Source organism: Cricetulus griseus, chromosome 2, assembly GCF_003668045.3.
Source record: "Cricetulus griseus strain 17A/GY chromosome 2, alternate assembly CriGri-PICRH-1.0, whole genome shotgun sequence".
Lineage (NCBI taxonomy): Eukaryota > Metazoa > Chordata > Mammalia > Rodentia > Cricetidae > Cricetulus > Cricetulus griseus.
The window spans coordinates 188,616,867-188,644,766 of NC_048595.1; the positions used below are offsets into that span (position 1 = coordinate 188,616,867).

General features: G+C 39.3%; 1 protein-coding gene across 2 annotated transcripts in view; it reads left to right on the forward strand.

Annotated features, from left to right (window-relative positions):
* Window positions 1-2,173: 2,173 nt before the first annotated feature.
* Dtwd2 (DTW domain containing 2) overlaps window positions 2,174-27,900 on the forward strand; it is a 55,460-nt gene continuing 29,733 nt past the window's right edge. The window contains exons 1-4 of one of the 2 annotated variants that reach the window (XM_027400877.2): window positions 2,174-2,391; window positions 22,806-22,896; window positions 25,973-26,067; window positions 26,196-26,388. In XM_027400877.2, coding sequence (XP_027256678.1) covers window positions 2,174-2,391; window positions 22,806-22,896; window positions 25,973-26,067; window positions 26,196-26,388 — 597 coding nt within the window. The remainder of the gene's footprint in view (window positions 2,392-22,805; window positions 22,897-25,972; window positions 26,068-26,195; window positions 26,389-27,900) is intronic. The other variant, XM_035439040.1, reaches the window with a different exon arrangement.

The following is a 27,900-nucleotide window of genomic DNA, read 5'->3' on the forward strand; positions in this document are numbered from 1 at the left end:
GAAGTTTAGTTCGTTATCATCATGGCAGGTAGCATGGCTGCTGCATCCCTGGCACTGGAGCAGTAGCTCAAAGTGCTAGCCCTGATCCACAGGCCTCAGAAAGACAGAGACCTGAGCTTGGCATGGGCTTTTGAAACCTCAAAGACCACCTCCAGTGATATACTTCCCCCAGCAAGGCAACACCTACTCCAGCAAGGCCACACATCCTAATCCTTCTCAAATAGTGCCACTCCCTGATGATTAAACATTCAAATCCATGAGCCTATGGGGGCCATTCTCATTCAAACCACCACTTTCCTTCCTTCGTCCCAGCCTTTTCCAGGTAGTCTTGTGTTACCTTTATGTGCTCCAAGGTGGTAACTACACATGGGTTTGTTTCCTCAGGCTGCTCTGGGTCAGAGTTTGAAAGTGTGGACATAAGGGTGTGCATCCCACTTCCCTGAGGGCTACAGACACCCGTTTTATATTGTCTACCCCACACAGAAAAGATTTGCTAATCAGCCTGTTTTGTTTCAAAGTGTTGCTGATTGAATCCCAGGTCTAACCCATGCAACAGACCCTGGTTTGCTACCACTATGTCAGCCTCTCAGAGGTTTATGTATCTGTTTATTAACTATTTAATTTTTTATTCTAGTCAACCTCTGGGAAAGCGCACTTGTAGAGATTTTTCTTTCAAAAATAGAGATGAAGCAGGACTTGTTTGTGGCAACAGAAATAACCTACACAAGAAACACAGAAACCGGAACGGGGCAATGTGATACAGATGAATGGCTTTGAAGGTCAGAGCCAGTGATCTGGTGTGGGTTTATTGAGAAAGCCAACTGTTGTTAGCTCTCATCTGTTCTCTCAGCAGATTTGACAGTGCAGACCCTCTCCCCCAACACACCTACTAATGCTTTCTCTGTCTTGAAATGAGAGAGCAGGAACGTCCTTTGGTTTAAACATAGTCAACGGAGAATTTAATTTGGCAGTTAAAAATAGCTGATCCTCCAATCTATACTTGTGGCCAGGATTTCTTTACTTTCTGATTCATCCTCCTTCCTATAGTTTCTGGGTTTCACTCATTTCCTAATTTTAACACACATATGTGCCAGTTTGTTTCTTACCCTACAATCCATTCACTAGGTGGACTGTCCTGCCCTTTCTCCTCTTTTTAAAGCTATTCCCAAATAAAAAGATACCATTTTCAGGGGGAAAGAATTAAGAGTACATTGAAATACAGTCCTGTATACTACTCATCAATTTGATTTTTAGGCGACTGGAAATGGAAAATCTAAGGCTAAAATAAATGATATGATATACAAAACTTACTTGTTTTTCCTTTTTCTGGTTAAGTCTAGTCTATTAAGTCAGAAGTAGAGGCAGTTAATACTGCAAAACAGCTCAGAGGACTGATGAAAACCTATTCTTTTTTTGTTTAAATGGATATTGTTAGAATTAACATTAATGAGCACTGGCAAATCCAATCACTCATTTTCTGCAAGCGACATCTCTTCTTCCGTTATGGCTTTTAAAAGCAGAGCTACCAGGCTTTCTTCTGTTAACTATATGTTGTCTCAAGGTGTGCTTGTTTGTAGTGTTTTCTCAACCACACACACACAATGTGTTTTGTAGCCATTGTTTGGCTTGGGGAGTTAAACACACCACTTCACAGTTATTTGGCGTCAAATGTGAAACGGTATGCCCGACGGTAGAAGAACTCTTAGGAAGTTGAGGCAGGGGACACAGGAGTTCACACTCACTGGAGCAGTCCTTGGACCAGTTTCCAGTGGTTACGACCGCTACTCTGCAGCTTTTAGCCATCAAGGGCGCGAGGTGCAGCAGGGCTGAGCGCGCACACGTCCTAGAATCCGCACTGCTGCCTAGAATTTCACCTTATCCTTTAAGGTGAACGCGCAGACGTTCGTTCGGTGTCTCGGTGCCTTCTGGACATGAATCCTTTTCCCTGTCCCAGGAAACTTATTACCTGCCACGCCTTCTTTCCTGCCTATAGGTAAGGCATTCCCGCACTGACCAATGGGCTCCTTTCTTTCTGCCACGGGGCGGGACCTACATCACGTCTGAGGCACGCCCCTTACGTGACGTGCGTGCGTGGCGAGGACCGCTTTCTTCAGCGCGTGGCGCCCCCCGGCGGCGGCGCTCCTTCAATGCGACGGCCTGACTAACTCCAGCCATGGAGCTGGAGGAAGAGGCGCGAACGCTCGCGGAGTCCCGGCTTCGGCCTTCTGGGGCCTCGGGGTCGCCGACGCCGGACGAAGAGGAGCGGCCGGAGGGCAGCACAGCGCTGGTAGCGCCTCCCGCGGGCTTCGAGGGGGACAGCGCGGGCGCGGACGGGCTGTGGGGACTGCCGGTGGAGCACGCCGAGCGCAGGCCCGAGTGCAGCCGCTGCAGGTGAGCGCGGGGCCGGCGGCGGCGCTGTGGCGCCCCCTGCCGGCCAGGCGGACTCTGCCGTGCCTGCCACCGCAAGAAGCTTTTCATCCAGGGCCATTATGATTTAATCTGACTTTCTGCAAGATTTAGGGTTTCTTGTTTGTTTGTTTGGTTTGGTTTTTCGAGACAGGTTCCTCTTTGTAGCAGAATCCTGGCTGTCCTGGAACTTGCCTTGTAGACCAGGCTGGCCTCGAAGCCAAGGAGATCTGCCTGCCTCTGCCTCCCGAGTGCTGGCATTAAAGTCATGCACCACTAAACCCGGCGAGAGTTAGTTGTTTTCCCAAGAAATTTAAGAGTCTTTAATACAAGGAACTCTCGAGGCGTAATGACATTAATACTTCACGATGCTTAAGTGGGCTCGCCATCATAAAATGAATCAGAGGAGAGGAACAAAGCGGCTGCTTGTATTGAGAATTTTGAATGTATTTTAGCAGTGGTGACTGGAAACCGGGTTTGTTAAACGAACACTTGGGCAGAAAGGTTCGGAGTTCAAGGTCATTCTCATCTATCTAGCAAGTTGGAGGTTAGCCTGGGCTATATGAGACCATGTCTGAAATTTTTTTTTTAACTCAATTTCTGTGTGTCTGCTGTCTTCTGGTAGTTCTAGGAACTAGAAATACAGTGTTGAAAACATAAATCGTGGTCGCATGCTAGCTGGGTACTTACAGGCTCATGCAGAGAGTTTCTTGTATCGACAGTGACAACCAGTGGTGACTGTTCACAACCTATCTGGGTTTTCTTTTGCGGGGCACCTCAGGGAACTGGTGTACTTCAGCTGTGTGATTTGCTCCTCCTGCTTATTTAATCCCAGAATTTTAGAAACACCACTCCTTGCCTCTTGCCTCTTCAGCTGTGGTGCCTTATTTTTAATCAGTAGATACTGGTCAGCCTTCTCTTATTTTGGTACATGAAGTATTAAGCTTAGAAGGAGAACATTTATTTGGGTTCAGGGTTTCAAAAAGTTTGCAGCCCATAGCGTGGTTGGTTGTGTTGGTTGTGTTGGGTCTGCAGTGCTCAGAATAGAGGGGCCCTATAGAAAAGGACCAAATGCCCAGTGTCCTTTACCAGTGACCTAACTTCCTTCCACTCAGCCCCACTTCTTCCAGAATTGCCGTAAGTTGACATATGGACACTTGGAGGTGTGTGTGGCGCACACTCTTGCATGTACATGAGCGTGCATGTGTGTGACCATATTTCAGATCCCAACTAAAGCTTGCTTCTACTCCCCTGCCTTATAACCACTCTGCAGTTAGCCCTCAGATCATATGCCCTGAAATGGCTTTCACTATAACAACCAATAATCTTCATGAGATAAAACCCAGTGGTCTTGTTAGATGAAGTAGATCAGTTAGTGGCATTCTGTATACACTCTTCCACACACTCTTTTCTTTAGTTTCCTTTGGATTTAGATGACTGCTTTGGCCCAGTCTCCTTTCCCTATCCTTTTCAAACTCTAAATATTGGCCTCTCTGTTGGGAGCAGGAAGGTCCTTCACCCCATAACCAGGAATGTTAATCATGTAGGATTGCTGTGTGTGTGTGTGTGTGTGTGTGTGTGTGTGTGTGTGTGTGTGTGTGTGTTAAAGAATTTTAAGTACAGATGTAAAAAGCCATAGGGAGCATAGACTGTGAGGTCTTTAAAAAAAGAACCACACAATTTGTAATGGAAATTTCCATGTGACAAGAATAAATCAACCTTTTTGTTTCAAGCAAAATCCATGCACAAATATCACAAGACAAAATGGGGAGTCTGAACCGAGTCACCAGCCACCGAAGCCATTACTCGTTCCTCATTCAAAAAGGCTGCACATCCCTTGGCCCAGGATTTTTTTTTTTGGTCATGTTCATTCCCAAAGAAAACCCTGCCTCTTGAAACAAAATGCTCCTCTCAACTGTCTAGGAGACCAGTGACAAAATTCCCATACAGTCTTTTCAATGAAAAAAATATAAAACTTTTCTTCCACCCGGTAGCCTGGTGATCTGTGTTATCTGTTGGGTCAGGCCATTTAACGCTTCTACATCAAGGACCAGAGAGATGTGTAGTAATCTAAATGACCCTTACATCCAGAGACTCCCCAAGATTCCATAACCAGAACCAGAGGTGGCTAATAGCTCAGTTGACTCTACATTATCTGTATGACTAAGACTGGGCCAAACCCTTTTTTAGACCCTTAAGCTATGGTACAGGTGGCCTATCTCTAGAACCCATCTTCTTGGAAGAAATGACATATACTCTGAGTCAAGTTTCGAAGTAATTACGCTTCTTTGTGCACCAGGGTTGTATTACTCCAGGAAACATTTTTCCAAATTATACTATGTTTAAATTTGTTGGGAATAAACCACCTGGCATTAGGCTCCCCAAAGTCTTGATCCAGGTTGATGAAGTCAATCTAAACCAAGTTTGTCATTTTCACCTCTTTGAGTTTGCTTTCCTGCCTGTCTGATACCTGCAGAGACTCCCTTACTTCTCCAGAGAACTGATTCTAAGTTCTTTTCTTCTTCAAACTCTAACATACTACCCGCTGGTGATTTTACCTAGTTTCCTGGTAGATTATCATATCTTCTCTAACTTGGGCCTTTCTCCTGTGCCTCAGAGCTACCACACACTTGCTTAGTACTTATTGAGCACTCTACTAATCATCGACAATACAGTGACATAAGTTCCTTTTCTTACTAGATAGAAATAATAAACCAATAAACAAGTGAACTACAGACTAGGGGGTGGGCAGTGATGGAAAGGAATTGGGATGGTGGGCTAAAAAAACTAGTTGAAATGGTGTCAGGAAAGCTCTCTTGGGTGAGATGACAAGGTAGGTGCATTTACTACTTGAGCACTTGGGATACTTTATCTTGCACATTTTGACCTCTGCCAGAGGTCCGATTGTATGAACTCAGAGGCTGGATCTTGAGTATAGGATATCTTGTTTTCTAGCTGCACTACCATTATGTGACTTTACAGTGTACCGCTCAGAGCTCTCTTGCGAGGCTGCTCAGCAGCTGTGAGCTGCAGTTCTCTTAACCCTGCCTTCCCCACCAGTACTCTTCATTGTACTGTTGCTAAGTTGTGTCACCTGTTACATGTATCCAATGCATTTCAGCTTAATGATCTTTTCAATTCCATCCCCTCCCTTCCTTCCTTTCCGCATGGTTTCATGGAGCATAGCTAGTTTCCAACATGCTGTATAGCCTAGAGTGTCCTTGAACCTCTGGTCCTTCTGTCTTACTCCCACCCCATTACCGGTTACTGGGGATTAACCAAGGGCTTCAGGAATGCACCATCTGAGATAACATTTCCAGCCTTTTTGTAAATAGAAAATCAAACAGATGACTGATAACGTGTTTAAAGTAAAAATTTAGGTATTCTGAAAACTTAAATTTTTGTACATATAAAAATCATATTTCCTTTTGGAATTTTTCATGTTAGTTGCAGGATGTTAGGTCTGACAGAAATAAACAAGGAGTGGCTATTTATAGGGCTACATATAGCTTAAAACAAACTGTAATTTGGTTCTAGACATTTCCAAATCTTCACAATCATTGATGTGCTAATGAATCAATCAGCCTTGGAGAAGGTTTCAGTTGGAAAGGGTAACTTCTTTCTAGAAACATCTCTTCATACCTGTAATCTCAGCACTCAGTAGGCATAGGCAAGAGGATTGCAAGAAGTTCAAGACAACCTTGTCTATATAGTGTGTTTCAGGCTAGCATGTAACTAAACCTCTCAAAATAACAGAAGGGGTTGGAAGGAGAAAAAGAAGGGGGAGGCAGGAGGAGGAAGAGGGAAAAAGACAATGACAAGGAAAGAAGGGAGGGAGAGAGAGAGGAAGGGAGGAAGGGAGGGAACAACAGAAGAAAGGGAGGGAGGGAGGGAGGACAGAAAGACAGGGGATTCCAAGGTTTCAAAAAATCATGAGTGATAGTACAGAAAGTTCCAGCTTCACCCATATGTACATCGCAATGGATCACTCTTCAACAGAGGAGTACCTTTCAGCTTTGGGCAGATCCAGCCATTTTAACAGTATAGAGATCCTCCTTTCATATGGTACAGAACTGGAATAAAAAGTTTTGAAAATGTAAAAAAAAATCATATTTCAAAGGAAAGTCATTAATTTATTCTTTCCTGTTTGCATAGAAAATGTGTTTATTCTTGAAAGTGGTTTGTTCATAATGGATGACCAAAGCTGATTTGTAAATTGTTATGCAAAGTAATCATATGCCAAGAGGCATTTTCCCTCTTAATCTTAATTAAATCTTTAGAGAGTGACCAGTTAAAAATGAAACACATTAGAACTTACCAAATGTTTGATTTACTTTCCTCATGAAAAATATGAATTACAGAATTATGCTCAGATGTTTTTTCAAAGAACATTGAATCACATTAATTCCTTAAGTTAATTTGTCCCAAATGAATAATTTAAAGTATTAGTAGTGCTTATGGAGTTAAGGAGTATGCAATATTCTAGTTTAAAATCTGGTATTATTTTAAAGTTCTTAGGTTACGTAACTGAGAAAAAAGTGTGTATGTGTGTATACAATATGCACACCTGTCAGCCATGGGTATGGAGGGTCTAGGACAACTTTGTTTCTCCCTTTCCATCTTTTAAGTATGTTCCTGAGATCAGACTCAGGTCTGTACTCTTTTGCAGAAAGAGTAGCTGCTGAGCCCTCACTGGCCCCAAAGTTCTTTTTGTATAGTTTTATCTAATGAGATAACTTTGTTTTTCCTCTCTCTGTTTTAAATCCCCCCTTTGTCTTTGTGTCCCTCCCTCCCTCCCTCCTCTGTGTACATGCACATTTATGGAGAGCAGAGGAAAAACTTGATGTGGGTCCTCACTGTGGTCCTCTTTAGGCAGTCTCTTGCTTTGCTGCTGCATATGCCAGGCTAGGGGCCCCTGGGCTGAGATTATAAACTCAGCTACAGTGCCCAACTTTATGTAGGCTCAGGGGATTTGAACTCAGGTCTTCCTCCTGTGTGGCAAGTGTTTTACCCATTGACCTATGTCTCCTGCCTCTGTGCTTTTGTCTTTTAGATACTGTCAGTGTCAGATGCTTAGTGACAGGAATAGGTGCTCTGACTTCAGTGTTCCTGTTGCTGCTGCACATAGTAACAAACTGTGCACAATTAAGCACATGGGTCCTTAGCTTTCTACTGTATGTGGCACATTTTTGTAACAAGGTGTTTCTTTGCCTTTTCAAATACATAGATTGTTTTCCATTCCTTTGGCTATGCCATTTTTAATTACTTTGAGATGGACCATTTTATGTATTGTTTTCTGTTGGGATGACAGTTGTGTTCCAACATGCCCAGCTCATTATTGTCCACTTTAAGGTTAAGCTCGTATCTGCTGAATGGTTTTCCTGCCTAGGACTAGATTCTCATTTCTCTTTCTGGCTCTTCCCTTTTCAGTTAGGAAGGCAGATTTGAAGGTAGTACTGGTGTATAGTTACTGTTTTCCTCTGCTGAAGGCTTTTTCTTTTCTTTCTTTTCTTTTTTTTTAAATTCTGTTGGAAGCCTAATGAAAAGATGGGGAAAGAGGGAACATTGAAATAAAGTGAGTAGAAGTTTCAGGACCACTCAAGAAAAACAATCCAGAAAAGCAAGCAAGCAAACAAACAAACAAACATCAAAACAGTATTAAAGGATGAAAAAGGATTCTTCCTCTTGGAGTGTACAAAGAGTGAGCCCAAATTTGAAATCTCCACATTCTCCTCATGTCTTCCATCTGTCCTGTTACTGATCCATTTTCCCATCTGTCTTATGTCTGTTGTCTCTGTCTGAAGTCTGTCCTTAACAAAGGGCTTCACTCAATGTTTATTAAATAGCACAGAAAACATGGAATGGGAAAGAAAAGAGGAATGCTTCTTTACAGAATTTTTTAGCAGAATCTTACAAGGAAAGGAGTTATTTTACTGACCCCAAATGGCCCAGAGTAGTACTGAAAACCACAGAGATGTTGTTAAATGATGTCCACATGTTGCTTCCATATGGTAGATATTTGTTTTCTTTAAAGTTACTTTCAACCTGCTGACTGCTTTCAGCAAATGATTGCCACCCCTCCCCATCTCTGTTCCTTTCTCTCTCTGTATCACTGTCTCTATTTGTCTCTCTCTTTCTCTACACACACACACACACACACACACACACACACACACACACACACCTACACCTATTTTGCGTTTGAGGCATGGAAGAATGCATAGTTTAAGATTAAAGATCAGAGTTTAGCATATGTAGTAAAAACTGATTGCATGTGCAGTCCAAGGCAGAATTAGGTTGGGTTATATTGTTTTTGAAAGGCAAGTTAAACAGAGTTAATATATAGTAGGGAAATGGATTAAGTATATAGTTTTAAATGGTCTCAGGGCACATTATTAACTTGGTTGCTAGGTTTGGCAAAAATTTAGTTCTGAAAGCAAGAAATATTTTCAGAGAAAGCTATTCCCACAAACAAAATAAAAAGGATAGGTATGCAATAAGCCCACTGGCCTTGGAAAAAGAACTAGAAAAATCAGCCCAATTGAAATATAACTGGTTTGTTTGTTTATATGGGTAAGTTTCTTGGCAGGCTTATCTTTGTTTTTGAATTGGGATAACATATTTAAGAATATATTCAGGCTGGAGAAATGGCTCAGCCGTTAAAGGCTAGGCTCACAACCAAAAATATAAGAATATATTCATCATTTTAACTGTGTTAATAAGTTTTCATTCTGTGGTGGGTTGAATGAGAATGGTTTCCATAATCTATATATTAATGTGTGGTTCCCAGTTGGTGGACTGTTTAGGACTAGGAGGTATGGCCTTGTTGGAGGAGGTGTGTCACTGGTGCCTGTGAAGGCCAGAAGAGTGCATCAGGTCCCCTGGAATTAGAGTGGCATACATTGTGAGCTTACTAGGTGAGATCTGGGACTTGAACCTAGTCCTCTGGAAGAGCAGCCAGTGTTCTTAAATGCTGAACCATCTGTCCAGCTCATCTTCTTGGCTTCCCTGCCAAGTAGACTTTCATTCTAAAGATTGAACCCAGGGTCTCATGCATGAAAGGCAGGTGCCCTCCACTTGCTACCTGTACAGCTTTTTTTCCCCTTAAACTTGTAATTGCTCTTGTACATTAGCCAGAATGTACAGCTAAATCCTGCTGAATGTCTAAGATTTTATGTGGCATCATGGAATTTGATATTTTTAAGTTAGGGTTTTTTTTTTTTGGCAGGAATCCTAATGACTTCTTTAATCTGTGGTTAACATCATTGTGAGTTTTGGTAGAGGAAATGCCAGTATATGTATAAAGCACAATACAAGTTAAGGACGAAGTATTAGGAGACATCTGTCCCAGGAATCATGGCTTCCCAGGGCTACCATTGCAAACCACCACAACTTGGAAACAGAAAACAATAGAAATTTTTCTCATACTTTGGGGGTTAAGAGTTGGAGCTTAAGTTATCATTGGTGCTGGGTCTGTCTTGGGATCTTGTTCTGTCTGTCTGTTAGCAGTCCTTGATGTTGGATAGTGGCCCTCCCCTCTTTCATCAGATCTGCCCTTTCTTATAGCAGCCATTCTAAGCCATCCTAGACTGATCTCATTTTAAGATTTTTATTTACATTTGCAAAGGTCTGATATTCAGATACAGTCTCATTCATAGATATTAGAGGTTTAGGACTTTTACATGTCTTTTTAAGTGACATTGTTCAGTCCACACAGTCTATTTATCTCCCTGGATATTGTAGTAAGATTTTAAGAATATCAACTTTTTTTTTCTCAAGACAGAGTTTCTCTGTGGCTTTGGAGGCTCTCCTGGAATTAGCTCTTGTAGACCAGACTGGTCTTGAACTCACAGAGATCTGCCTGCCTCTGCTTCCTGAGTGCTGGGATTAAAGGCATTCGACATTACCACCCGGCCTGAACATCAACATTTTTACCTTTTTTAAGGTTAATATTTTGTCATAGTTTGTGTTTAATTGCTGTGAAGAGAGACCATAATCATGACAACTCGTATAAAGAAAACATTTAATTGGGGTGACTTCACTTACAGTCTCATAGGTTCAGTCCATTATCATCCTGATGGGGAGCATGGGCAGATGTGGTGCTGGAGCTGAGAGTGCTTGCTATATCGTGCAGGCAACAGGAAATTGACTGATAGTCACACTGAGTGAAGCTTGAGCAAAAGAGACCTCAGTGTCTGCCCCCCTCCAAAAAGGCCACATTTCCAAATAGTGCCACTCCATTTTATTTCAAACTTCTATATATTTATACTAAGCAACCATAAGAGATGAGATCTTTGTTCCAGCAAAGGGGAGGTTGGTATACCACTTAAAATCAGTGATTCCCCAATCTCTTTGTTTCTCCTCTGTAACATCACCTGCTGATCACCCTGTTTATTCCTGTGAGACTTGGGGAAGAGAGAGACTGTTGTGAACATTTGGGATGCAGTAAGATACTTTGCCTTTAACTTAGAACCCCCACCTCTTCTGTTAGACTTACTGGCCTCAAAGGCAGTAAAATACTCTCAAACTTGGCCAGGAGGCTGCTGTGTTGCTAGATTCTTGGGTGCTATAATTCCTTGGCAGAACATTTTTTGAATTTGGTCCAGAGCATGTGACTTAGACTGAGAAAGGAGTTTGCCCCTTGACTGACTCAATTGTTATTATGAGAGGATCAAAAGTATAGCACCTGAGCCCAGACTGAATAAAAGAGGATGAAAACGCCCAAGCTTGTCTCCAGGGACAGCTAACCAGCTGGGGAATAAACAAAAGACAGAGAAGGCCTCTCTGAGTATTGGAACCAGTGCCACTTAGTGACTCAGTTTCTAAGAAATGTCAATTAGTCCACACCTTAGTATGTAAGTAGGTGTGAATCAGTAGTGGCTTTTCTTGAGGAAGAGCAGGTGGCATGACTGAATTCAGTAGTACAGTTCAAAGCTCTAGCCTCCTGTGAAGCAGGGTTTAGACCTTGTTCTTTAGCCATGTCTCTAAGCAAACACAGCTCAGATGTTGTGTTCTGTATATGTTTGTCATATGGCACATTTCACTAAGCTGGACACTGGCAGTATGAAGATGAATAGAACTTGGTTGTTATCTATCACCAGGAGCCTCCAGAGGAGAACACACAAGGCAGTGATTGTGCTGCAGCATGAACAGTGAGATTGAGGAGCACAAAGCAGGTGGAGGGACTTACTTCTTCGAGCCTCACAGGAAACAAGCTACTTAAGCTACTCTATTATCTGTTTTTTCCCACTGATGTTTCTGTCATTAATTTTCACAGCTCTGTACTAATGGTAGTTGTTTCCCAGCTTGCATTTCATAACAGTCCAACTCCTAATATCCGGGGAACTCATTTTATTCTTTTCCTGGAGATCTGTGCTTGTATTTTAGGTGAAGGGCAGAGGTTCAAACTCCTGTGTATACAACCCAAAGGCTTGCAGCTTAATCCCCAGCCTACTGATTTGTGTGTTTTTCTGCCACTCTGTACATATCCCCATCTTGTTATCTGGAACTGTTCCTCTTAAACACTTATTTCTATGTTTGACTTTTTACCTTTGTTCTATTATTTTTTCACCCCTCTTTCTCCTGTATGAAAGCTACTCTATCTCAGGGTCCACCTTGATTGCCGTGAAGGCAGTTTCTGTCCTTTCTGCTTTTTTTTTTTTTTAAACTAACTCCCCATTCCCTTCCCCTTTCCCTTCTCCCTCTCTATTCCTTCTTTCTTTGCAAATATGTGAATAATGTGTGTGTATGATATGTGTATGTGTGTGCATGTTTGTGAGTGTGGGTATGCATGTGCTGTAGTGCACGTGCCAGAGGTCAACGTTGGGTGCATGTCCTCACTTTCTGCTGTTTTGAGACAAGGTCTCGTCGTTTGCTGCTGTGTAGTCAAGGATAGCTGACCTGCTACTTCCAAGGATTCTCCTCTCTCTTCCTCCCCTCTCCCCTTAGGAGTACTGGGATTATAGAGGTGTGGTACTGGGCCTGGCTTTAGGTGGACTCTATAATTCTTAACTCAGGTCTTTGTTTTTACACCCTGAGCCATTGCCTCAGGCAGCCCTTGAACTGTTTTTTTTCTGTACCTGTTTGCTTCCTTATACCTATTCTGATATCCAACCTCATATTCTCAGTTACTTTTAGCCATTTTATATCAGTTTTATGGATGCTTGGGCATTGACCTTTTTCTTCTAGCTCGGTTGCAGTGTCCAAGATTTATTTCCAGCTTTTTTAGTTCTAGTGGTTTCCATATAGGGCCTAAAATAGCTTCCATAAAGTTGTACCTTAAAACTTCATGAACATTAGACATATGGACTCAATACAATGTCTTAATTAAAGGCATCTGTTTTGGAGTGAAAGCTGTTGTGGCTCCTGCTGTATTTTCTTCTGAGGAAGTTATTAACATATGTGAGCCTCCAATTTCTACCAATAAACTAGGCTTTGACAGGTAGAACATTTGCAATGTACCTGTAACATAAAAATTGTGTGGCAGATATTAATTACTCCCTCTACTGCCCCTTCCTCCTCTCTTCTTTTACTCCATACCCCCTTCCTCTTTCTTCTATGAAATATCACTCTCATTATCATTAATGAATTAGTGGTTTTGTTGGTATCCAACCTCTTTATTGCTAGGGTATCCCCCGCCCCCAATCCAGAGGTTAAGGGACATTATATATTTGTGTTAATCTGTAGATCATTGTAAGTCAACTACCCCTTCTTGGAGATGTCACCCTGGGGCTCTCAGTGGATCTTCGTTTAATACAGTTGTTGAATTGGTCAAAACTACCTAAACAATCAAACTAAAGCACTTTTGGGTGAGATGCCTTCAAATCCATAGGTTATTTGTAACATTGGGTTGTCATGCAATAAACTAACACTAAACTAAGTCTCAATATATTCTCTTTATTTAAAAAAATTCCCAATTCCCTTTTTATATTTTTGAGGAAACAGACATGCAAATAAAATTAGGAAAAAAAACCCTAGTATTTTAAAATATAGGCAGTTTTTAGAAAAGAGAAGATGAAAGAACAAACAAATGGAAGTGTTTTCTAGTAACATGACCCTCTCTGTGCTGGTCTTTGGAAAACAACTCTACTTTTAACCTTTGGTTTCTTGTTGGTGAGGATGGATGTTTCTCCCTTTAATTAGGCTATGGGAGGGATCATGGGCTTCTGCTGTATGTGTGCACAGGAGGAGGCTTGCTTCTTGTCATATATTGGCTGGAGATGTGGCCCAGGGGCATCACTTTAGCATGCACAGGGCCTGGGTTTGATCTTCAGTACTAGAAGAAAATAAAGAATAGTTTTTTTGGGGAAGGGGGAGAGGACATGTAGATTTAAAAAATTATTCAGTCATTAGTCACTCTCCAGTGTCTGATAAATAATGAATGCCTATGGTATATATAGTGCTTAAAATGGCTTCCTTTAGAAAATTAAACATGGAAGAAAACGTGTGTAAGTAATATTAAAAATTATGGACGTATAGAGGTGTTTGTGGAGGGACACTGATTAATTTGCTGCTAAGAAGGTACTTCCATTTTTTTTTTTCTGTCTTAGGCAACAAAACCAGGATGTGTGGATGTTTAGTAAGTGAGAGCACCCTTTCTTACTCACATACATCCTTCAGACTGTCCATCCATCCATCCATCCTCATTTACTATCTGTATATCACCCATCTATCTGATTTTCTTAAAAGAACAGAGTAAGTCATAGTTCACTGAATTTGGATGATAATAAGGTTCTCATCCTTTTTTGGTGTTTTTTTTTTTTTTTTCATTTCAGTGTAAAAGGGGCTTTGTGCAGTTGTTGTGGTTGTTTGAATTAAAATGGCTCCCGTAGGTTCATAGGTTCATATGTTTAAATAATTGGTCCCCAGTCGATAGAACAGTTTGAAAGGATTAGGAGTTGTGGCCTTGTTAGAGGAGGTGTATCACTGAGGGGCAGACTTTACCATTCCCATTGTCTCTCTGCCTCATGGTTTTGTTTCAACATGTGAACTTTCAGCTACTGTTCCAGTGTCATTCCTGCTGCTATGCTCCCTACAGTGAAGGTCATGAACTCTAACCCTCTGAAACCACAGCTCAAAATTAAATGCTTTCTTTTATGACTTGTCTTGGTCATGGTATCTCTTCACAGCAATAGAAAACTAACAAAGACAGTTTTTATATATGCTATCTCTGGATGAAGGGCTTTTGGTTTACTAGGCATCTGGCCCCCAAAGACCTATTAGAACACCACTCACTAAAACTTAAAAATTATGGATCCGATAGTAAGAACAAACTTCCAGGGCTCTAATGGAAGTCTTTTTGGGTCACATTCCATAGATGATTAAAAAATTAGTATGTATTTCTAATACATCTATTTATCTATAATTCCATGCATTTTATTTACTAATACTGCATGTGTCTCATGAACATACATAAAATTGATATTTAAAAGGAATAAATAACGGGGTAATAATCTGTTGAAAATATTTTCCAATAATGATAGCAAAATCATTATCACTTACTGTTTTACAATTAGGTGAGGTCTACTGTAACCAAGAGTAAGATGTGAGTCTACAATGCATACACTCTTAACTTATTTCTCCACTGCTTTAGGCATGCCTTCTAGGGCAGGTACTTGAAAATCTCAAGATACTCTCCTTGTAGAGTGTTTACTTCTCTTATAGCAGTATTTTTTTTTTTTTGTCTTAAAAGATGTTTTTAATTGAAGGAGTATTTCTATATCACCCTCCCTCCCTCCTTCCAGCCCCTCTCAGTTACCTCCCGTACAACCCTTCCCACTGCTCTCCCACTCCCAGATTCATAGCCTCTTTTTCTGGGGACTGCTCCTGTCCCCAGAGGCGGGTCTTCCCTCTCCCCTCCCCCCTTTCCCATTCACTTTCCTACAATAAAACAACAACAACAACAACAAAAAAACAAAACAAAAAAACAAAAACCTTTCCACACATGGTGTCTTTCTCTCCAGTGCTGCTTTTTAAAATTACAATATCCATGACCTCACTAGCTCCTGGAAGCTGACTAGGTTTCCAGTACTAGGCTTAATTTCTCCCCTGTCAAGTGGGCCTTAAGTCTAATTAGACAGCTTACAATTGTAATTTTTCTCTTTTCTGATTTTGTTCAACTCCTAAAGTCAGCCATAAAAGAATTCAGTAAGAAAAACAGCTGTGGGGGCGGGGGCCTATATGAGAATAGTATAGTTACTTAAATATGAAATAGTCATACATGGAAGAGGTTACCTATGTATGAGATGAAAAATTATAATATTTTAACCGTTTATATAGGTGTTATATATCTTTTCATTGGTCAAGCTACTTGTGTATTTAAAAAAAAATCTAATTACTAACATTTATCCTCCAGATTATTTTAGTTTCTTTGAAAGACAGCAAGAATAGTAGGGAGATGGAGAGATGGCTCAGTGGTTAAGTGTGCATATTGCTCATCCAGGGGGACTGGATTTGGTTCCAGTACCCACAGTACCACCACAGTGCTCACAACTGCCTATAACTCCAGTTTCCAAGAGATCTGATGCCCTCGTCTGGCCTCTTTGGCACCTGCATGCAGATCATATGCAGATTACATGCAGATCACATGCAAGCATGTGCACACACCTGAATAAAAGTAAATAAATCTAAAAAAACAAAACAAAACAAAGCAGCAGAGGGCACTGTGGGATGTAGTTTTCTAAAGCCTGTTTTAAAATGAGAAAGTTGTTGCCATTTTTGTGTTTGCTCTGTTGTAGACTTCAGTCACTGTGGTAAAGAGCTGTGGAATTCTTAACTTTATCTCACTTTGAGAGTATTAAAAAAATTGTTGTGTTTGGGAAATTTAAGTTAAACTATTTTTTAGGTGGGTTTGTTTACATTTGTGTTTCTTTAGTGAGTAAAAATCCTTTAAAATAATAATTCTAAATCTATTCATGCATTTTTAAAATTTATTTTTACTTACCTGAGATTATCTTGATTAAAATCAGTACTGTAATAGGAAAAAGCTTTCAGTAAATATTATGTAAGGGACTTTATTGGGATTTGAAAGATGTTTTTGTAGGTCCTAGAATTTCAGATCCATGTCAGACGTAACTGCATTAGCCCAAGTCTGTAAGAGAGCATGTGCCTGCCTTGACAGATTACCCTGGTACTACTGCCTCACTCACTAAGGAAGCATGTCAGGCCGTGTCTGACAGGTGGCCTACATACTCATTCCTACATCTCTAGGGAGAAAAAAAGAAAACATTTATTTCACTCAGTTCCCTTAGGGAAATTCCTTGTAGTTTCCATTCATATTTTAAGAATATTATTAAAATTTATTGGGTTATTTAGATTTTTAAAGAAGATAAACCCCAATGAGTGGACACACAACAATGTGTTTACAGTGCATTATAAAGGTAGTGAATGGAAAAATTCAGCTCTTTGGTCATTCCGTTATAGTTAGTTAGATGTACAGTGTATATTAAAGTAGGAATTGATTGAATTTATTATTTAATGTGTTTATACAGCTATGAATTTTTGTTTAATGAATTATCTATCTAAAATATAATATAAAATAACCTCTAGGCTTAAGCTTAGATCTATAGAATTTTTAATCTTTTTCAGATATCTAGAGTGAAGATGGTTACTGTGCACTTACTATTTTATTAAGAGATAGGTTAGCAGCTGAGCAGTTAGTCATTATTACAGCATGCACCGCAGAGAGGGAGAACATTCTCATTATAAAGTAACTCACTAAATACAGAGTATATAGAGTTGTCAGCTGAAATGATGAGATGTTTTAAAGGTCTGTAGTTTGGGGCTGGAGAGAAGGCTCAGTTACTAAAGTACTTGCCATGAAAGTGTGAGAACCTGAGTTTGACTCCTAGAGCCCCTAGCAAAAGCTCCCTGCGGCTGAGAGTGGTGGCACACAGCTTTAATCCCAGCATGTTGATGTATAGGCAGGTGGATCTCTGTGAATTCAAGGCCAGCCTGGTCTACATGGAGAATTCTGGGATAGCCAGGACTACATAAAGAGACCCTGTGTCAAAACAAATCCAAACAAGCAAGCAAGCAAAACAAACAAAAAAGCAAAACAAAAAACAAACAAACAAAAACCCAAACCAAACCAAACAAAACCAAACAAAAAAAACCCAAAACAAATCTGGGTGTGTTGGCACATTCTAGTTTCAAGCTGTGGGGTAATGGAGATAGGAGGACCCTGAGGCTTTCTGGCCAGCCAGCCTACTTGGCAAGGTCCAAGTGGGTGGAGTGCATGTCTCAAACACCAATGTGGATAGCTCCGGAGGAATGAATGATGCCTTAAGTTGTCAACTTGCTTCCATATGCACATGTACACGCTTGAATGTGCACCTGCACACATATGTATTCACACACATTCACACAAAGAACTATAGATAGTAATTAGAATTAGGTTACTATAGACTAAGGTTAAATACATAGATAATGATGTTTTATGAGGTTATCAAAGTGAAAGACTGAAGCAGTTAATTTTAGCTTACATCACACAGTATTTACTCAAAACGCTTACTGTTTTCTTCAGTAACAGTTTTGCCTCTTACATCCTATCATTTATTAACTTGGTCACAGAATATTCAAATGGAGACCAGAAATATGGGTTTCATTTATAGTAGAAATGAATTATTTAAGTATTGTAGAGAATGCAAAGGAAGTATGAAATATGATGTGTAAGAAAATGAAGAGATGGGATAGGAAATTGTGTAGAAGGAGAAAAGCATCCCAGTGTGAAGGTAAGAGGCTATGTGGAGTTATTCCTTCATACACTAAGTGTTGTTTGAGATCCTGCTATGCTAGTGTTAGAAACTGTAGCAAAACAAAACAAAACAAAAAAACCCTGCATTATGTTCCTGTGTTCCCCAATGGGGATCAAATATATGATGGGAAATCAGAATAAGGGGCTGGAAAGCCATAGTAGGAGAATAAATGGATTATTTTAGAGTGGTATATTGGAGCAGAGAAGATAAATTCCTGGAGATAGGTGGGGTTAGAGAAACATTCTGGAAAATAGACAACTATAGCTCTCTCCCCACATCCTGCCTTAGTTTTTCTAGATTTCTCTCTGTAGTCCTGGCTGTCCTGGAACTCACTCTATAGACCAGGCTGGCCTTAAACTCGGAGATTTGTCTGTCTCTGCCTCCCAAGTGCTGGGATTAAAGGTGTGCACTACTACCCCCTGGCCAATCTTGATATCAGAAACATACCGGACAAGATTGACAGCTTGCATCAGAACAGGTGGAGGTGCTTCTTTTCTGCCGTAATCTTTTGACAGTCTAGCGTAGCAGTCCAGCTCAGGTGCAAGGTGATGTGTTCCACACAACACAGCTATAGATGATAGCTCCACACCCACAGGAGCTCATAACTTTAGCAAGTTTCTAAGGTGCCACTTTAGGGAAGCCCAAAATATGGTGTCCTGATCAAGTCTTTATAATTTTCCAGGTAATATGCATTCTATCAGTTGTGGGTTGTTTTAATCATATGCAGGGTTGCCTAGTGATAGAGTTGTCAGGGCAACTGAATTGGTCTGCTAGGAAAGGTCATTTTCATGAAGAGAAAATGGTTTCATTGGCTTGTTGGTTCACTGTTCTTTTGTTTGTTCTTTGGTAACTGCTTCTTTAAAAATTCAGAAGCCTTTGACAGTCTTCAGATGCAGGAATGGATAAGTAGGTAGAATTTAGATAGGAATGAATTCAAGTCATTCAGTGGGAAAAGAAAATGCTGCAAGGGTGCATGCTTATAGGAAAGTGTATCTGAGATTGACTGTTATCCATCCCCACCTGCAGCATCAGTATCATCCACCAACCACCAACTTGTCAGAAATACAGATTCCCAGGGCTGCTATGTCAGAAGCTCGGTGAGGTGTTCAAAGGTGATTATTAGTCTCAGCAATCTAGTTAAATGGGCCTTCTAGGTGATGGCGATGCAAGCTATATTTGAGATATCTCAAACATCAAACAGGAAGTAGAGAGCCTAAAGTCCACTCCCAATGATGTACTTCCTCCAGCAAGACCACACCTTCTAATCCTCTGAACAGCTGTCAGCTGGGGACCAAGTATTCAAATGTCCAAGACTTACGGGGGGAGGAGGGGACATCTCATTTGAACCTTCATATATGACTTCCTGGTCCCTTAGTCTTGTTGCTAAATCAGTCTCAATTATTTAAAAGTCCAAAAGTACAAGTAAGAATTTTAGGGAAGTGTAAATGACTATAATGAGTGAATCCAGTCCTGTGAGGAAGAAGTAGTTGCAGACAAGGAGTGTTTTAGAGCATAAGCATAGTTCTGGTTAGGCACCATCCTTAAAATAGTGGACTAATTAGTGTACAGATTGATGGCTTAAAAATGACCAGGGATCTAACCAGTTCCAGAGAACCAATTTATTAGTAGACTTTTGAAGCGTACTTGGTAAGTGTTCTTAATGGTTCCATGGGAAGATAACTTGATTTTTGTACTTAGTTGTATTTAATATTCAAATTTTCAAAGCTAAATTTTAAAAGGTTACAATATTTTGGTTTAATTTGCCTTTTATAAAATTAGTTTCATGTAATATTTCCACTGAGTTCTTTGAGGGAGTGTTTATAAAGGGCAGTTTGAGTAAATTGATTTCAGAATGCCACTGAAGAATTTTAGTGATGCCCAAATTTTTAAAGATCTAAAAATGTCCATAAGAATTGAAATAAAACCTAATAATAAATGCTGCACCACACAGCTGATGAATATTAATTAAAAAAATGTAGTATAATTGGTGATTCATCTACTATAGGTTTGAAATGATTGTTCACTACTGTGGCAGCACAGAGTGCTATAATATTAGGACTTTTATCTATAAAATTTTAAAGTTAATGTTTGTAGAACCATACCTGTTCTTTGGCCAAAATTTGTATTACAAATTTCCAAATTGAATTCTACCTTACCTATTGGAGTATGGTTAGGATCTAACTTTAAATTGCTTGATGTTATGCTAGAGAAACAACTTTTTTCCCTACTTTTTAAAATTTAGATTAGAAACAAGCTTGTTTTACATGTCAATCCCAGTTCCCTCTCCCTCCCCTCCTCCCCTGCCCCCACCATCCCTTCTGCTCCCCAGGGAGGGTGAGGCCTTCCATGGGGGAATCTTCAAAGTCTGTTACATCATTTGGGACAGGGCCTAGGCCCTCCTCTGTGTGTCTAGGCTGAGAGAGTATCCCTCCCCCCTCCCCTCTCACCTCTCCCTCTCTCCCCTCCGTTCCTCTCCCTCTGCCTTTCTTTGCTCTTTCCTGCTGCTCCTGTCCCCAGAGGTTGGTCTCCCCCCTCCTCTTTCCCTGTCCCCTTAATAAAAAAATCCCTCCATTTGAACTCTGATGCATGACTTCTTTCCCTCTAGAGCCATTTTTTAAAATTACAACACTTGTCACCCATGTAAATCTGTTTACAGTCACGACAGGACATTCAGCATGAGATAAGACAGTCATAACCAGACATGCGATGCTATATGGTCAGGTGCTGCCAGACATACCTCAGACTTGTTATCAGTGTGTGCATTGTTTTTTCCTTAGGTCTCCTTTAAGGTTCACTGAGGGAAAGAGGCTGGGATCGTGTGTGTGTGTGTGTGTGTGTGTGTGTGTGTGTGTGTGTTAAGATTTACACATTTTTCTGGGCAGTGGTGGCACACGCCTTTAATCTCAGCACTGGGAAGGCAGAGGCATTGGAGTTCCAGTCCAGCATGGTCTATAAAGGGAGTTCCAGGACAGAAACCTTGTCTGGAAAAAAACAAAACAAAATAAACACCCCAATAAAAACCCCAAACCAAACCAAAAAGATTTATGTATTTTATTATTTTATGTATTTGACTGTTATGGCTGCATGTATGTCTGTGTGCCACTTGCATGCCTGGAAGAGGGCATCAGATACCCTGGTTCTGTAGTTTCAGATGGTTGTGAGCTACCATGTGGGTGCTGGGAATTGAACTTGGGTCCTCTGCAAGAGCAACACATGCTGAGCCAATTCTCACTGAGCCAATTCACTAGGATTGTGTGTTTTTATCCCCTAGCAAAGTACCATCGAGACCAGAGCTTCTTAAACCCTTTCCCATTGTTGGGGTTGAAGACCTAGCTTGGTGGTTAGGAACACCTGCTATCTCTCTAGTTTTAGTTCCCAGAACCCACACGATAGATTACAACCTTTGTAATTCCAGCTCCAGGGAATCCAATGACCCCTCTGCTTTCTAGGGGCACTACACACACATGTATGTGTATACAGTCAAAAATACATTAAATAAAACTAAATAAATCTTTAAAAAAGTCTCCTTTGTTACTCATCTTTTTTACTGAAAGAATTTTTATGCACCTTCTGTATATAATATAGCTGTATTATATAAATCAAACATTTAATGATAAATCATTAAGAACTTTATTTTAAAATAATTCTTTGGAATAGATACAGATTTATCATTTCTTAAAAATGAAAGCAAATTTACATATTAATGAGATGGAAGTGGTTGTTTTTACATAGAGAATTGAATTTTAGCTGTTACATGGTGTAATAGCATGTGCATGCAAAGTATACATAGTGTGTGTTCAGAACCAAGATTGTAGGAAAAACACATGCAATGCTATGTGGTCAGGTGCTGCCAGACATACCTCAGACTTGTTACATGTTTGATTTTGCTGCTTTTGGTCATTGCACCATCAGAAACCTTTGCTGTTGTTAGTTTTTTTTTTTGACTCACTCAATGAGATGCTTGACCTCATATTGGTTTGTGACCCATAGTTTGAGAAGCTGGGATCTAGATAATGTGTTTAGTAGGAATAGAAGAAATTGTTTGCTACAGTAGCTATTTCAAGCCATTTACACACACTCTGTAGTTTAGCATTAGCATTTCTTACCTTGTGCTCCATTACACTTGAGTAGAGGTTAAGATCTGACAGTGTATGTATACTGATGGTTTTTCACTTGTTTACTGTTGGAACATGGCAGATGGCAGATGTCAGGTGCCATTATAGCCATAAACACACTAAAGAGTTTATTGGTATTTTGTATTTCTTCTTTCAAAAATTGTTTATTCACCTCATTTTGACTTTTTGATAGTGACTATTTTTCCACTAAAGACAACTAATAGTTATTGAAGTTCTTTACTGTTAGCCAGTTTGTCTTGTGGTGAATCAAACCTATGGACTTGTAAGTGCTAAACAAGAGCTGCAGCACTGAAATGTAGTGTACTGCCAAACCCAGAATTTCTAGGGATGGGGAAATTTACTTAAATCTCTTGCATAGTTTTCATGTCTAAAATGTCTCTCATTTTGAAAGTCTGTAACTTTTCCAAACCTCTTTAGATATAAAAATGGCATGATGTTGACGTACTTGGATGATGTTATATCACATTTTAAAAATTCACTGCTTCTCTTTGCTTTGCTTACTCTTTAGCCGGCCCCAGAAAGTGTGCTTGTGTCCATATCTACCTGTGCACCCACTCCAAATCTCCACCCGTTTGTACATAATTCAGCATCCGGCAGAGGTGAGTTACAAGTTTGTGAATGATATGCCTTCAGGTGGAATCTGAGTGCACCAGAGAAAACACGCATGCAACATGCTCATTTCTTACAGCTGTGTAGTGTTTCAGAAAAAACATTATTCATGATAAGTGTTTGCTTTTTAAGGTAGAAAGCACTATCTTTTAGATGGTAGTAGAGAGTCATATGCTTGATACAGTTTTTCATACAATTCTGCTATTGTAAGGTAGAGATTTAGATTTGTATGATGAAAAGATGCAATTTTGTGAATAAAGAACTGAGAAAAATGATTGCTTTTAAAGCATTGGTCATAGTCTTGGCTCACTGATGGCTTTTCTTCATAGAGTAGATACTGACTTTGGCATTTTACTCTTACAAGATGGCTATGCAAGTAAAATTTTCTTTCTTTTAGGTGTCTAGAACAAACACTTTTACTTTGTACTGTGCCATCTGTAGGGCTTTTTAGCTAACACTCTTCTACTCTGTTTAGGATTAGACATGTGCCAGTGTGTATGAATGTTTGTGAGTTTTGATTTCGTGATGAGGGGATTTAAGGAAATGACAGGAAATTATAAATTAGTTAATACAAAACTAGTCAGTGTATGATGTAAATGGATTTAGTGGTGACCTAAGTGAGAACTCTTTTTTTAAAAACTTTGTATAGTCTATTCAAAGATACAACAAATAGGTAAAATAAATTAGTCTTTTTTGTTTTCTGAATGCTGAATACTATTTCTTGATTGCAAGCTATTTGTTTACAGCTCCTTTTCCAGACTTGACAGCAGGCTCTTATGATTCTGGCAACTTTGTCACTGAATTATTTTACTACAGTTAAAATTGCAATACTGTACAACTTACACTACAGAAAAAAATAGTGCTATCGCCATAGAAGTTTAAAACCTGCATTTTGGTGAATATTGTTTCTATATTATGGTGCAAATATAGTACTTTTTCATTGTTACATTGTCCTAGGGTGTTAGATAGCTTTTAAAATGTAGTTTAAAAAATTGATTTGTGGTGATTTTTATAATTTAAAAACCACAATTAATCCTCAATTTAGATGACCCATTTAAAACTGTGTCCGCTATGGATGTATTTTATGAATAGACAAGTACATCCAAGTTGATTTTCCCTATCAGCAAAGGAGCATTCTGGTCTTCATCTAGTTCATTAATTTTAGGCCTCTCATATGTAACTTTAGCACACTATTTTGCATAGACAGATTTAACAATTTCATGGTTCTCCCGTAAACATGAGATTGAAAAGCATCTGGATGGGTTCCAGGTGGGAGATGTGGAGAAAGAGATGTGGTAGAGAGGATTGCATGGAGGTGATGTGCTGGCCATTTGAAAGAGTAGGTTCAAGAGTATAGAAAGTTGCTTAAAAACAAGATGTGAAGCCAGGGGGTGGTGGCACACTCCTTTAATCCCAGCACTTGGGAGGCAGAGGCAGGAGGATCTCTTGTGAGTTTGAGACCAACCTGGTCTACAAGAGCTGGTTCCAGGACAGCCTCCAAAGCCACAGAGAAACCCTGTCTCAAATCCTCCCCAAAACAAAACAAGAAATGATCTCAAAAATTAAAAACAAAGCTTTAAAATGAAGAAGCATTATGCTGAATTGCATGGCCTTGTGAACAGTGGGTATTTAGCCATAATGATATATACAGTTTATTGATTTTCTATAACAATTATCAGATATGAGAGTAAGCTGCAAGATGAGAGTTCAGAATGTTATCTTGTTATGAGAAGCTGCACTTGCAAAGAGTCAAGGTTCCAGCGAGAGTTTCAGATAGTTACTAGCTGTGTATAGTCTATATCCCTGTGCAAGTTAATACATCTCTGTGCGCTTCAGTCTCTTCATTGGTAAACTTGAAAAATAAAATTGTAACACAATTACAGAAAATATGAAAATAATTCTTAGGAGAAAAGGCTAAGAGTTAAAGTGATCGCTTCTCGCAAGTGGTACTGGGGAGTACACCTGAGAAAATTATAGCATTTTAAATCTTTGTGACTATTTAATTTGACATATATAAATGTATTACTTTAACAAAAGTTTGGAAACAAAGGTCTCCATGGTGAAAAGGAGGGAGGAAAATTGTATGAAACACTGGAAAATGTCCCTAGCCCCACCTAAGGCATGGTGGCTAACTGCTTGCCTCCATAGGACTAAGGAGAGAGTCGTGGTAACAAGAAAGCTTGTTCTTAGCAGAGAAAGCTAGGATGCTGAAGAAAGCCACTGATGGAGGTCAGCTTTGTGCTTGGGTCTTTTGAATTCTGAAAGTGCAGCCACTTCCATGGGAGGAGAATGTAAGCTTTCTGGAGCAGGCAGTGTTTTCACCAGGGATTTAACATTGTGTAAGAAAGCTAGTTCTCCTTCTATCATTAGTTATTTAATAATTCTCAGGTATCATTGTAGAGACTTTTGTATTTTGGACTAGAGTCTAGTATTTATTTTGTTCCTTGAATTGTTCCATTCGGCCATTAGTAAGTCTCTTAAGTTTGTGGCTATCATTTTGACATGTCCCTTGTTTTATATTTGTCGCATGTTGATGCTTTTTTGGTATAGAGATGTACGCTATCATCTGCAAGCTGACATGTTCAAAATATAATTACTGTTGAAATAAAAAGCTTATCCGAATAAATTATTCAGTTTAACACAGATTTGCATGTATTTATAATTCATTTATTTTATTACTAATATTTATTAATTATACACAACAATGGGTTTCATTTTGGCATTTGCATATATATCTACTAAGTATTTTTCCATTATAATTTCTAATTGTAATCATTAGTCTGTAAATATATCTAAATAAGTTTAGAAAGTATGCATGTGTTATGCTTAATACTGATAAATTAGAGAAATGTTATTGCTTCTTAAAGTCTGGTCTTGAGTAAAAGACTTGTAAAAATATATAAATTTAGAAACCAAATGTTTCTCAGAAAAGTGTTTCTTTCTGTAATGCTGCTGTTGACATTCAGGTTCCTTACCTGATGAGCAAGCACTTTATCAGTCAGTTCCAGAAAAGTTTTAAAAGTGTTTACATGGGTAATAACTTCATGTTTTAATTTTTAATTAAAGGAAAGCAAAGTGTTGCGCACAGTCCCTCTGCTAGCAGCTTGCCTGCCCCCTGACAAGTGCACAGTCAAGATTGGCCGCCGCTTCAGTGAAGAGCGGTAAGTGAGCTAGCTGACTGACAGGCAGCTGGGAGTAGTTCCTTCCTATATAGAGGTTTCTTTGGGAGGGTTAAAAATTATGTCATTGGCCACACCTAATAAAGATATCTTAAAAATTATTGTTTTAGAGATATTGAACTTTCAACTGTTTGCCGGGACTCTGGTACATTAATATTATATCCAGGGGCTGAAGCTACTAATTTGGAAGAATTTATATTAGATTCTCCTGTTTATCCTTCCACAATCATCCTCATTGATGGTACATGGAGCCAGGCTAAGGACATTTTCTATAAGAATTCCTTGTTCCGACTTCCCAAACAGGTAAACTAATACTTTAACAAAGAATAAGTACAATTGTATAATTACATGCTATTTAGGCTTTTGGTGAATATATTCTATATGCTAATATACTCTAATATATATTCACCATATACTCTAATAATATGAATTAAGTGGTATTTATGTGTATGCACTTATATATACCTATTTTGTGAGTACATATACTTACATTTGTATATAGAGACAATTTCAATATGTTATCCCTTTTTATGTGTATAAATGATTTGTTAAGAAATGTTATATTTACTTAGTTACTTCTTATTAGTAATGGTTAAGCATTTTGCAAGGTACCCTTAGGGTAATCATTATCATATGGTTCATCCTTCATTTTTCATGTTAAAAGCTTTTTGTTTTTAAAACAGTGTGTGTGTGTGTGTACAGCTTGTGGGTTCTGGGAATTGAACTCAGGTTGTCAGGCTTGCTGGGCAAGTGCCCTTACCTTCTGAGCCATCTCCCTAGATTTGATATAATTTGTTTTAATCATAGGTTTGAACCATTTTTTTTTTCAGTCAACTTTCCTGACTGTTAACATTTTTAATTCAGCTGGAGGTTGGATTTTGTATAATGTATTGAACTATAAAGCACATGGTTTCCCTATTTTTCCCAGGAAGTTTGGAGACTTCCAATTTCACAGGGTAAATTGAAGAAATATTTCTCTGCTGCCTAGAATAGTTAACTATATAATTAGATCCTCCATAAAAATCACATGGAATGCATTGCTAAAGCCGTCTGCTCTGGTCACTTAAAAAAGGTAGCTTTTTAATCCCTTCAAACTCTTCTGTGGAGACTTGAAGCTTACTATTTACATTTGGCTTTTCTTTCTATATTTCTCCAGGGGATTCTCTCCTCCAAGTGAGTAGTATAAATTGTTAACAATTACCTTGTCCTCAGTGTGTTCTTTCTTGCTTTAATAAAACACACTCAGATCCACACACAAATACACAAAGACACACCCACATAGACACACAGACACACATACACAGACATACTTTTTTCTCACAAGATTTCCCTACTTTATAAGCTTTTAATAGCTTTTATATTGTTTATAATTGCTGTTATATTTTGTTTTCACTTCAGTAACTTTATCTTGATGAGTTTTTCAGTTGTATTTTTCATTGACATAATACTTGCACATGTTCATGGAGTACCTACGATTCTCTAGGGCATGTATTCATTGCTTACTGGTCAAATTAGTGTGTTGGGTGTCAGTACCTCAAGTATTCATTATCTTTTGGTATTAAGAATGTTTCCTTAAGCAGTTGTTGTTTCTTCATGGTGAGAATATCATCCAGATTTCTTTTCCAGCGATTTTGCTAATTGGCTGTTGTTGACTAGAGCCACTGTGCTGTGTGACAAAGCATGAGAACTTACTCCTTCCTTCTCACTCTAACTTTGTTGGCCTTCTTCCCTTCCTTTCTTTGCCACCCACCCTCCAGCCTTTGCCCATCATTATTTTACCTCTGATTCTGTGATAAACTTTTTTCATGTTTCACA